Here is a 13,588-nt window from a genome sequence, read left to right as displayed (position 1 = left end):
CATTTTAGTAAGTGTAAAATAAAGGGTTAAGAATAAGATATTTAGGTCTACATAATATTGAATGGCTTTGAGTGTGATGCAAGAATATACTGCACGAGATGGAAAAAAATTGCATAAGTTGAAATACAGTGCAATATTTTTGTATCAAGTGCAATTCATACAAAAATAAGCCATTCAATATTGTTACAATCGCAAATTTCCAATTTGCGAGTTTCTGTTTTTGGTCAGTTCTTCTTTCTTTCTTTCTTTCTTTCTTTCTTCTGTCAAACTTTTAAGGCACTTGAAACTTGATTCTGAGTTTAGCATCCACCGCCCGCATTATGAATTTTGTGCCGCGTTTGAGATGTAAAATCTGAAAATAATTCATTATTTTGCAAATTTCTACTAAACCAGAAAGAAAATTTGTTCTGCAAAATTTTTAAACTCTTTTTTTTGTATTTGAACACTTCAAAAACTATAGAAAGCCTTGAGAACTATTAGATGAATTCATCTAAATATTTTAGCATTAAAAATATACAGGTTTTTGACCCTTGCTCTATCCAATTATTTCAATTATACCTTAGGGATACCAGTAAGAGAAATCAACCTAGCCTAAATGTTTTTACCAGATTGTTGATGTTGTAAATAATTTAACTAGGAAAGACCTAGTTTTGACAAATTGGTGCCAAAAAATTATTTCATAATGTTCTGCATGATTGTTATTTTTGTATTTAATGAGTCAATCTCCTCCCCCATTTCCCCCTATCCTCAAATGTATACGGAGAGGTTAGTACAAATTGGAGTGAAGAAGACTGGCATGGTATACTTTGGAATACATTTAGTTTGTTTTAAAACTTGAAAAACAAAAAGCAAGATAATTATACTTTTCTAAATGTTTATGTGTGTTTGTGACATTATATTGTGACTGGCGATACCCAATTAGAATGAACAAAAGCGCATAAGCATTGGTAAAAGGCCGCTGATAATGAAACCTTGAAAATAATGAATAATGAATAATGAAATAGTTGCCTCATTATGAGCTGAAAAAAATGGGACGCTAAACTCAACATCAAGTTTCAATAGCCTAACGAGCCATCGTAGTCATATGCTTTAAGCCAATGTGACCATATTTGGTCACAAGGACCACTGGGTGGGGGCACAAATGTTATATGACCAATTTGGGGTCAAAGGTCATCCAAAGGTCATTATGGCCAAAATGTGATTTTCACTAAAAATGCTTCTTCTTCCACAAATTACATAACACAATGTCGTCACTTGCATACCTGTATCGCCTTTAGCCAGTGTCTAAAAGTTGTACAAAGAATCGGGTCAAAGGTCATTAAGGGGTAAAATCTTACAAATGCATTATCTCAACATCCGTAAGGGGTATGGGCTTCAAACTCAGTGGCAATAAATCTCATGATCAGGGGAACATTTTACAGGGGCAGGTCAAAGGTCATGCAGAGGTCAAATTTAAGAAATGCATTTTCTGTACATCTGTAATGGGTACGGGACTCAAACTCTGTGACAACAAACTTAATGACCAGGGGAATATTTTGGAACTCTTTGCAGGGGTCAGGTCAAAGGTTATCTGGGGTCAAATCTTATAATTTCCTTTTCTGGACATCTGTAAGGGGTATGGGGCTCAAACTAAGTGACAACACATCTCATGACCAGGGTAACATTTTGCAGGGGTCAAGTCAAAGGTCAAATTTTATAAATGCATTTTGTGGACATCTGTAAGGGGTACGAGGCTCAAACTCGGTGACAACAAACTTAATGACCAGGGGAATATGTTGGAACACTTTGCAAGGGTCAGGTCAAAGGTTATCTGGGGTCAAATCTTATATCGTAATTTCATTGTCTTTAATTTAAGTGACAACAAACCTCGTGATTTGGGAAACATTAAGGTCAAAGGTCAGGTCAAACGGCCATTAAAGGGTTACATGCCTTGCGATTGTCTGCGCTCTGTGAGCGCAAATTATCTCTAGTTTTTATTATTTTTTATCAGACTAGTACATATAAATTAAATTTGACCTAAGTCAGTGCAAGTGTGATGCCAATCAGCAATATGTGTGAGGCCAAATAAAAATAAAATGTTGTTTCTGGTAACATGCTCTGACAAATTTGGGATGGAAGGAAAAAAATGTATTTTATGAAAAATTTTTATTTTGCACATATACCGCAATTTCAACCCAATTTTACACTTGAATCTAGCCAAAAATGGTATATGACTCGGGTGTCACAAAAGCTCTTCTCATCATACTTCTCGAGTATTGAATCAATGATTCATTAATGTCTTACTGTCATACTCAATAATTTTTTTTTTTTTTTGCAGCGTCATAAAAATAAAGGGAATACGAAAATCACACGCTCATAAAGTTCATTGAATTCAACCTTTCCTAGCATGTGCTGTTATCAGGGCTGAAATCGGGAAAACTCGATCTGGCAGCCAACGAACAAAAACAAAACAATGACTGCCCTGATTCTCAGAGCTCATAGACTGGTCACATGGTGGTGGGAATCTTGCATCTTGACTTTCCCTACTACGTCGTCATGTCACTCACACAAGGTCAATCGAGAAAGATCTTGCTCATAGGGCGGATCGATCGGTCCGCTGTTTTCATACAAATATTAGTTGCGTTACCGCGACCTGTTTCTTTTTAAAAACAATAAAATGCATTTTCAAACCAAAATTTATCTATCAATTCAACAATATTTGGCAAAAAGTTGGGGGAAAAATAAATGTGATTTCCACCAACTTCATGTCAGAATTTGACGTGTATGACTCTTGCAAAAATGGAATTTTATCCTAAAATTTAAAAAAATAAAACAAAAAAAGGGACAGGCAGGTTACCGGAAACCAAATTGGTTGGAGCCTAAGCAATGGATGGAACAAGGTTCAACTGCCGGTCAAGTTTTGATTTCATCCCTAATGTTTTATTAGATAAAATGTAATTTTTATCCTTAAAATTGGTGCAAACTTTTATGCTAAAAACCCTGATCTGAATTTAAACATCTTAGTAAATCATTGCATTAAATTTGCTCTGCTAATACCCAATTCTAATCCCAAGTTGAACACTCTAACCCCATCCCAAAATGGTAAGACTAGAGAAGAGTTTTTACAATCGCTCATAGAGAGCAAAATACTGTACCTCTGATTTAACTTTGACCCTTGTTAGATGTACATAATTGCGTCATCCAACCACCATTTTCTTTACCATGGTCTGACTATAGCACGTATGGTCACACAGCAGTGTTCTACAATAGTCGGATAATGGTACTAAGAGCTTGTTTTCACGCTGAAATGCATAATCGGATGATGCATTGTACGGATCACACAGTTGTTTGTTTGTGCAAACTATAGTCCGACCATAGTAATCTGGGTGCTAAACAAGGGAAAGATGGTATGTTTTAAGTCTGACCATGTTCACTTGCGGTCACACGCTACCCGTACCATGGTCCGACTACCTTTACTTGGCAAAAACATGCTCGTCTTTGTCAATTTCAGTATGCTTGTTTACATTTTGCCCGTTATGCCTTATGGTGATAACCCACGCTAAGCACTAAATGCACAAACCTTAGCAATCCATTTATTGTTTAATACCAGGCCAATTGCCAATAAATGCCAGAGGTACACTATTTTGGACCTCTGATATGACAATCCAATAGAGCATATTTACCCCAGTGTTCCACACAGGCTATTTGGAGTTGAATCTCTAGTTTAAGGGATTTGGAATGAGCGTTTCGACAGTATTTATTGTGGGACATGAGAGCACATCAGACATATCGAATTGCATTCTGAATACGAAGAATGTCTTTCTGATATCAAATAATTTTTATTTTTTGAAATTCACGATATAATACAAATTTTATGACAAATTATTAAAATTTGATATTTTTCACATTTTGATATATAACAGTCCTCAAGTAAATTATATAAATCTAATGATATATTCTTAAAGTGTATGTAGCTGGGAGGAAAAGCCGACGATCAATTGAAAAATTTGACCTTTCATATTGAAGATATGGATTTTTTCCTAAAAAGACCTAATTTTTTTGGTGTTTTGGGGAAAAGAAATCCATATCTTCAATACCAAAGGTCAACATTTTCAATTGATCGTTCTCTTTTCATCCCACCTACATACACTTTAAGTATAAATCATCATATTTATTAAGTTTACTTCGAGTACTGTTAAATATCAAAAATATCAATTTTTAATCATTTGCCATAAAATGTGTATTAAATTACGAATTTCAAAAAGTGATGTATTCCAGTGTTATGCCATTAACTCAGAAACTGAAAGTAGGCATTTCACCCTGGCAACATCATATAAGTTAGGACTATGAAGTAAGTTGATCTGTTCAAAAAGATGAACCTGTTTCCTTTACCTGCAGAAATTTCTTGTCCTGTTACCACAACAACCTCATCACTATCCTCCCCATCATCATGTTGATAAGGTGAGTGGTTCATATGGTACTTATTGTTACTATTATTAATATGGTTGGTCTCCAGCATGATAGGACTACCTGTACCGACAGAGCTGTTACATGTACTGGTGCCATCACCGATGTATTTACTGGTTGTGTTAGGCCCATCTTGCTCCTCATAAATGGCTGTTAACTGTCAAAGAAGATAAGATAAAACAGCATTAGAACAAAGATTAGCAAATATTGACATGATAACCAAACATTTAAATTATTTGATTCCAGTAACTCACATTCACAGGTTTAACGGTAACCGTTAACATATTTTCCTTGTGATATCAACAACACCAGCCAAAAATATGGATTAGAACCAACACCAGCAACTTTTCATTTGTGTCTGGCTTATTATATTATGATATATTGGAATTTATTTGGTGAAAGATCAACTTTATATAGAGGGACATGGGTCATTGGTTATACCTTGCTATGCCATATAGCACTTGAGCTTGCTAATGCTTTAAACCTGTGTACAGGTTTATTTTAAAAAGTCAGTACCTGTACCCCTAAAATATGCCCACACAAATTCTTTGAATGCATATAATCATAAACAAAGAGAGCGATTGAACGTTTGATCAGCTTTGGTCAGTTTTAAACAAACTATTGATATAAGTTTTCCTAGATTTCTTAGCAACGAAATGTGGAATATCAAAATTAAAATAAAAAGAACTTTGTGCAATGTACATAGTAGAGTAATTAGACGGTAATCTTAATTAAAACTTAAAGTTGCATTTATCTACCATTTGAGGGTTATAGGCCATGTGGAAGAACAATTTGATGTTACAAAAGCTCTTGACTTTATTAAGTTTAATAGAACTGGCTCTGTCACTCTTGCAAACTCCTCACAGCCACAAAGGTTAGTCCAGCACTGGCTCAATGGCTTTTAGGTGATGGCTGTCTCCAGTCTTTGAGAACAGATACACATGTACAATGGTACTGTAGTACAGGGCTACAACAGAGCATCAGACCCTGATCAGACACCAGGTCACAAAATGTGATGAATCTTCAAGGACCTTTGGTATCACCATCCTTGCAATAAAGCAACTTTTATAGTTTCAATTTCTGTGTGGGCAACATTAGCATTCCACAACTCAAATGTACACAAACATACCTTGTGTCAGTTATAAACAGACAAATTCTAATTAACACATTCCCTTCTCAAATTGTTGTCATGAAGTTTGAAGACTTGCAGCCTGTATGTAGTGTAGTATGAAACCCATCTAGTTTGTTGTGATGATTAAAATAAATTGGGGTTACCCTGTACAAGGTGGTAACAACCAGGTGATACTTGTATATATTTACAAACTTTAATATTTAATGTTGTTTTGCTGAACTTTACTTTTGATTGACTATAAACCCACCACTGTGCTTCTTGCCAGCAAAACATTGGCACACAGCGAACTACATCTCTCATCAAGCAGTTCATGGTATCAGTTCATAAATTTACACTCCCAACCCCCCCAAAAAAAAATTGGTGGTGCTTAATGGACCAAGGTGATGGCAAAGCCTGAATCATGTACATTTTCCCCTCAATTAAAACCACAATGCAAAACATTCCAATTTTTGTTAATAAATGATAAAATTTTAAAACATTTTCCAGATTTTTTGTGTCCTTTGATATAATTCAACCCCCCCAAAAAAAACCCCAACTCAAAATCAACAACATTCCGGCAACACTTTTCAATGTTCAAAAATCTCATTAATGATTCCTTCTGCACAAAAACACTTTCAACCCCACACAATGCCAAAACACATAAACCTAATCCGATACCCTTTAATCGTAGGCCTACAAGCAACAGGCTATATAGCAGTAACCTTCTTGCCCTCAGCTGAAAGCCACTTACCTCTACCTTGAGGCATTCTATCATGTGGTATAGTTCATCTACCTCCATCACATCATCAAGAGATTCAACCACTGTGTATTTTCAAGCCAGTCAGTTTATACCAAAATCTTGATATCAGACACAACTTTTTTCGATTTATGTAATTCTAATATCAATAATGTGTTCAAAAACCATCTGGTAAAAGTTCAGAGTATTTTCACAAAGTTGGCACAGTTCAGTGCTAGGCTAGGCTAGGATCATGCAATATAACAAGATGTGCACATTGGAACTGAAAAGCACAGATCAGTGATGAAAACCGTGATACTTCAATAGGTACATCAAAAGATACATCAATGTTTTGAGTTGAGGGTTACCAGTGCCAGTTTCCCTATAAACAAGCATTACACCAGGCCACCCCAAGAAAACAAAACAGACAATTCACCACCACAAAGAGTTGTTCTGCTCATCTTTCATGTATAGGGCACCTGACAAATTATCTCAGATGTTGTTGAAATCCTGAATTCTTAGTACAATGACGGTTAAGCTTTCAAGCCGCCTACTCATGTTATTCGCTTGAAACGATAAGATTGTGACGTCACTATGAAGTCATATACACCCATGTTTCTCTGCAGTGTTTAGTGCAGCATCCTTGATAGTAGTAAGTACTGCGATACAGGTACTAAGAAATTCACCAAGCACCGTGGAAAAATCACAAGTTGTGGTCTAAAACTAAGATTTGTGGTATAAAACAAGTTGTTATTTCTTCACCAGATGTCTAAGTAGTGCCCGAGTTATGTACGTCAACACAGAATTATGAATCCTCTTCACCATGTTCACTCATATGTACAGAAGTGGCTTTATCAGAAATCAGAGCCCAGTAGATTGGAAGAGGTTCCGATTTCTTATAATGAAGTTGCGTTGTGTAGAGTTACACCATTTTAGGTACAGGGTGGTATCTGTCCTTTGATATCAGTGAGTGCCCACATCAATCTTACCTTTTTACTGCCCAATCATATTTTGACATTTGGAAGTGATTTGTTGTGCTAACTTTATGTTCTTAAGACCACCAACTATATAAACAGAATTGTATACAAACTGCTTCAAGGAAAGCAGTACACATTCTATAGAATAGCAATGCAACTGAACGTCATGATGACTACAAAATCTTTGTTATTTCACATAAAATCAGAAATCTTGCCTGACTATTTTGCACAATTCCCAATTTCTTTAAATCTAGGCCTATAGCCTACTTTCGGGATTGTGTAATCCCGGGGCATTTAAAATTGTTGCTGCTTTCTGCATTTTTATCTATACCATTACAACCATACTACTCTGAACCTTCCATGTTCATTCAAGAAACTTATCTTGTTTATTATTCATCCAGTAGTTTAAAACATTTTTTTTAAATGATGAAAATTGTTGCTGCTTTCTGCATATAATTATAGCGATACCATACTATTTTGAACCTTCCAATTTCATTCAGGAAACATAATTATCTTGGTGTAGATTATTCATCCAGTAGTTTAAAACATTATTTTTTTAAAACTAATATAATACTGGAACTAAAATTTGCAACTCAATATGCTACAATACATGTGATACCAGAAGAGCAGTCATTCTTAGATAAGGAGAAGTTTGAGAGAGAGTCAGGGAATCCATATGGGAGAATGGAAGAGTCCACCATTAACCCAGCATCACAAGAGTTCCCCATCTGACATCACGCCATCATCAATCAGAGTACCTGATGAAGTCTGATGGTATCAGATGCAACATAGCAAAGTAAGTTTTAGTTCCTGTATTAAATTAACTAAAAAAATAACTTTCAGGAAACAGTTGGACTGGACAGTTGCACATTATCATTACCTTGATATGCTTTAAAGGGGCATTTTGTGATCCACAAACAAAAACCACAAAAAAAAAAAAAAAAGTTGAGATTTTTATACCACTGGAAACCTCTGGTTGCATAATGTAAATGTACAAATAATTTCTTGCAGATTAATTCATTTATAGCAAAGATATCGTCAAATTTGAATTACGTTTTGGTATACCAGAACACAATTCAACACTGTGGCCTATGGTGCATAACTCGCAAGTTTACGCAAAATCGGAATCAACTGAAATTTTGGGAATAAGCTTTTTTTGTGGATACCTACTGAAAAATGTCATAAAACGAGGATGCTAGGATCACAAAATACTCCTTTAACACAATTTTCATTTAAGAATTATGGAAATTATATAAAATTTACCTTTTCTCTATCGTCTGCTACATCACACACCAAGTCATCAGTATCAAGTATACCGCCCTCGCCCTGGCTCCCTAAACTTTTCACATGGATCCAGTATGACTCACTCTGAAAGATATAAACAGATACATAATTACAACTACATGTATGTCAAAATGTCAACATTGCTACAAAATGTTGTCATTCACTAGTCTGTGTTACAGACTGGGTAACTGATTAAATACCGGCAAGGTACCAACATGTGTAGGAGTACAACATGCAAAAATTGAGCTGGTTACTTCGCCCTCACTGCTCGGGCTTCACCCTCATTTTGTGCCTTCGGTGAGGACCCCCCCCCCCCTCCTGAACATCTTTGACAAAGAGTAGCCATAAAACAACCTTCATTCGTAATAAAAATTCCCTTTAAAAGGGAAAGCCAGCCTCAATGTAGAAGAGGTCTTGTAATTAGTTTTGGTCAATGTGAAAGGCATTTTTAGGATCACGCTTACATCTACATGACAGTCCACCAAACCATCAACGATGAGAACATGCACACTGAAACAGCAGAAAACATTAATTCCTAATCTCATGTCAACTCTTTTAATTCACTACATGTACTCCAAATTGTTCTGGTCTGTTTGTTTTGTTGTTGTTGTTGTTGTTGTTGTCGTTGGGTTTTTTTTTTTGTCTTTTCAGCTTTTTACCCACGATATCTCAATTTCCAATTTTGTAATACCAGAACTTCTGAACTCAATATCTTCGCTTAGGAATGTCCGATTTCACTGCTTTCGATATATACACTGCGGTTTGAGTTAACTTACATGTACATTTTATTTTAAAATAACTTAATTAATTAGCAATGTATAGTTTAAGCCTACTATATTATAATAGATAGTGGCCAGCACATTTATAAAGGACTGGTTACTCACTACAATCTTCACTCTTAAACTGTGTTTTTCTGAATGTGCTGATCATGTTGATTGCTAGTCGGAAACTCCTGCTTGAAGCTATGGACATGGCATCTTACATACTCCATTCTATAACAGTCTGCCTAGTGCCTTGTGTGTTTTCTCTTCAATCATTTTTTGTTGAATGTAATTTTATGAATCAAATAGTTATGTGTCATTTTATTTATAATAAAGAAGTTATTAAATTAATAAAGTAAGACAATTTATTTATCTATAAGTGCATGTCAAATGGGGTACATTGTTCAATACTATATGCATAAATTATGCCCATATTATAGCTAGGCCCTAAAACTTTATTTTGCATCGGATTTTTCCCGTTGAAAAGACAAAACTGATGTTTATGATAGCAACCATTTCATCAATAACATTTTGAGTCATTTTATCCATAAAGCGACACAGGATATGATAGATAACTACTTTCACATCAATATGGTCCATATGATCACAGATTGTTGAGAATCTGTGATATGATTCGGGGATATGATGAAGATTTTGATTCTATAGATCTGTTATCAACATGATATCACGCTGTTCAGTGGTCAAGGAGTAAGGACCCCGGTCAAGGACACTGATATGACATCATAGGTGATGTCAGATTTTCTTCTGCTGACCATATGATGCTATATATATTAACTATTATTGTTACATTTAGGCCTTTAAACTTTTAAAGTCATAATTAATTAGTTCAAACATAACTTTGGTAATACTCACTCGTTTTAGTTAGTTGAAAGCGGCAAAACATACTTACTTTTCCTAACAAATCGAATTAAAATATTTTTGAAAAAATTTAACCACAAAAAGTATTAAAAAAAATCATTCCAATACCACTAAAATATAATCTCTTGAGTAAACTGACCCCAAACCTGAAACAGGTACCAGCCCCGAATGGGCTGGCGAAAATACAAAAATTATGAACCATTCTATGAGTGATAGTTTGTATGTCACAACTATTAAAGTACAGTGAATGTAATTTTTTAACAAAATGTAATCAAATACAAATGACTGCCTTTTATAGCTGATAATAAAAATGTCATAGTTTGTGTATCTATAGATACATTAAAAATAAAAATAAAATGCATAATTGACGTACCATGGAATGAATACTTCATCCACTACAAATAATTCACATAGTATTAAACAGTCTACTGCTCACAAAAAATAGCAATTTTTACTGAGCCAGACATACTGATACAGTATGACCACATCTATGCTCAGATGCTGAAACTAGTGATGGACACCTTTAACTGGTGTCATCGTCTTACTTCTTTGTGATGAGATCAACACAAAATGAGTTTTTTTGTTGATAAAATTTTATTGGAGTAAGACATTGTCCAAAAGACATTGTTCAACTCTTTTTATATTTCATTATTTTCATCAACATTATAATAAACCTGCTGCTCCTCAGCAAACACAAAAATGTTTAATAAAACATATTTATTAAAACATAAAATAACCTTCTGTTTTGCATCACAGCATCATATTTTCAAAATTGTTTTATTAATGTTATTAAAACGTTTTTATACCAGTTTATATAAAACCTGACATTTAAACATTTTCTGTAAAACGTTGTGTGTTTGCTGGGTCAGGAACCATAATTCTTATTTTGGTGGTATTATATACTGTTGATATTAACCCTAACACCCAAAAATCTTACAAAATCTTACGATGAAAAATTCTGCGCATGCATGAATCCCAGGGTCTGCGATGACGCAACCAGCCGAAGTGTTATATGAGCACGGAATTGCTGGCCGGGCAGCAATAACCCGTGTAGCTACCCGTCTGTGATCGTTCGGTTGGCATGCGAGGGGTCATAGGTTCGAATCCCGGGGGTGCCAAGTCAAAAATTCTTCTTCTCCTTGACTTTTTCGGATCTTCTTTGACTTCCGATCCCAAAAAGCAGGGTCCAGTGTTAGGGTTAACTAAGATGTATTTTTCCAGATTAGAGCCTATGTTAACCCTAACACCCAAAAATCTTACAAAATCTTACGATGAAAAATTCTGCGCATGCATGAATCCCAGGGTCTCGCGATAGCGCAACCAGCCGAAGTGTTATATGAGCACGGAATTGCTGGCGGGCAGCAATAACCCGATGTAGCTACCGGTCCGTGATCGTTCGGTTGGCATGCGAGGGGTCATAGGTTCGAATCCGGGGTGCCAAGTCAAAATTCTTCTTCTCCTTGACTTTTTCGGATCTTCTTTGACTTCCGATCCCAAAAAGCAGGGTCCAGTGTTAGGGTTAATATTAATTTCGCAACAAGATTTGTAATGCATCAACAGAATATGACACATGCCTTATTTTGCTTGATCGTGTTACATTAATTAATTTTGTAAAGCATCGTCTTAATAGAGGCCATAATGGTTACAATGCAACACACAGAAATTAGCTAGCGAGAATGAGAGGGAGCATCTGCGTCATTCATCATAGTGAAAATTGGGGTTAGAATTTGTCGAACAGTTAATTAAGAAATAATCTTGATCTTTACAAAGAAATTTTACAGGAAACAATCGATTTTCTTATATCATCTGTTGTGTAAGACATTATGATTATCAACTTTTAGGGAATCTTACTATAAATAGGGGAATGTTGTATCTATGTATGTATCTATGTATCTATGTATGCGTATAAAGGCTCTGTCAGTTTCGATCCAAATGTCACCAAATTCATACAGGAGATCGAGGAATATACCGAGACGGTAATGCGAAAATTTGGTTAAAAACGGTCAAGAACTGGCCTCAAAATCAGTAAAAAAGTGGTCCGTTGCTATCCAAAGTAAAAAAAAAAGGAGTCAGTTACTGAGCTAGCCCTGCTGCGTCGCACAGGCGTATCTAATGCCAAGCCGCTCGCGTAGCTCAGCGATACCCCTGGTAAGCAGCAGCACTACGCCATGGCAGCGTAAGCGGCGCAGAGTCGCGCAATGAATGATATTACGGGTGAACGACCGTATAGCGTAATAAATACGGGAAAAAGATGTGTGTTAAAAAGTACAAACAACATGAAGAGGTAGGCCTACTATAAATAAAAAACAAAACAAAATGAGGACAAACAGGCTGTACGAGTATGTGGGTTATACTTAGTCACAAAATGAAACCGGGAATAAAATAGGCTAAAGAAGGAAAGAAAGAAACTCTTCAGGAAATGTAAGGGAAAAAAAGCTATAATAAGATCAGTAAATTGAAATAAAAAAGCTATTAAACTGAGGACAGAATTAAATAAATAACATGAAAACAGGAAATCACAAGCTATGCAGCAAATAAAAAAGAAGCTAAAAGGGAAATGTAAGAAAGGACAGATTTAGAAAATAACGAGAACGAGATTGAATAAATAAAAAACATGGTAACGGAAAAACGCCACGCTTAGCAGCAGAATTTTTTTTTTTTTAATGGAACCAAAATTGGCCCATATATAGAGACTAAAAAGAAAGAAAGAAGTTAAAATGGAAACGTAGGCTTAAGGAGGGTCAGGTTCTGATAAATAAAATTTACCTTTTCAATGATTCTACCTTTTCAGTAATTCCTCCTGTTTTAGTGAGCGCTCCCATTTACTCACCTAGCTAGTGGGGACCAGCGGCGTAGCCTTGGTGTCCCTTAGTGAACATAATTTTGCCTCTTGGGGAACTAGCAAGCGAATTTCACCGGAATTTGAGCAAATGTCAAATATTGTCTGTTCAACATTACTAAAAAAATTTGTCGTCCCAATTTACTTTATGCCACTTCTCAAGATTTTCTGAATTTTTTTTGCATAAAACAGAATCTTTGATTCGTGGATTCTTATCTTACCCAAATTCTAATCCCAGAAATATTTTAGAATCAACTTTCATCAGCTCCAGATCTTCCAGCTCCCTTCTTGATTCAATGGATCCCTTCTTTCTAACTTTCTTCCCTCATTTTTTGAATGTTAACCTAGCACAATTTTTGTCACCTTAAGGCCTAAAAAAAATTATTTGATTGGCGTAACCCGACCGACCCTAAAGTTTTTTTGGGTTTTTTTTGCTAAAAATAAATAAATAAAAATTGAATTAAAAAGTTCCAAGGCCTTTATCAAACATAATTTACAGCTTTAAAAGTGAAATTTTTCTTTAAAATCCAGACATACCTACCCTAATTTTTTTTT

At 35.3% G+C, this 13,588-nt stretch overlaps 1 protein-coding gene across 1 annotated transcript in view; it reads right to left on the bottom strand.

Annotated features, from left to right (window-relative positions):
* The window catches only part of LOC140147372 (partitioning defective 3 homolog), a 138,211-nt gene that overhangs the window by 87,754 nt on the left and 36,869 nt on the right, over positions 1–13,588 (bottom strand). The window contains exons 3-4 of the mRNA XM_072169149.1: positions 8,534–8,638; positions 4,372–4,603 (exon numbers count right to left, since the gene is read on the bottom strand). Of these exons, the coding sequence (XP_072025250.1) occupies positions 4,372–4,603; positions 8,534–8,638 (337 nt within the window). The remainder of the gene's footprint in view (positions 1–4,371; positions 4,604–8,533; positions 8,639–13,588) is intronic.

Source organism: Amphiura filiformis, chromosome 3, assembly GCF_039555335.1.
Source record: "Amphiura filiformis chromosome 3, Afil_fr2py, whole genome shotgun sequence".
Taxonomy (NCBI): Eukaryota; Metazoa; Echinodermata; class Ophiuroidea; order Amphilepidida; family Amphiuridae; genus Amphiura; species Amphiura filiformis.
Note: the sequence above shows the minus strand (reverse complement) of the source record. Positions and strands in the feature narration are given on the sequence as shown.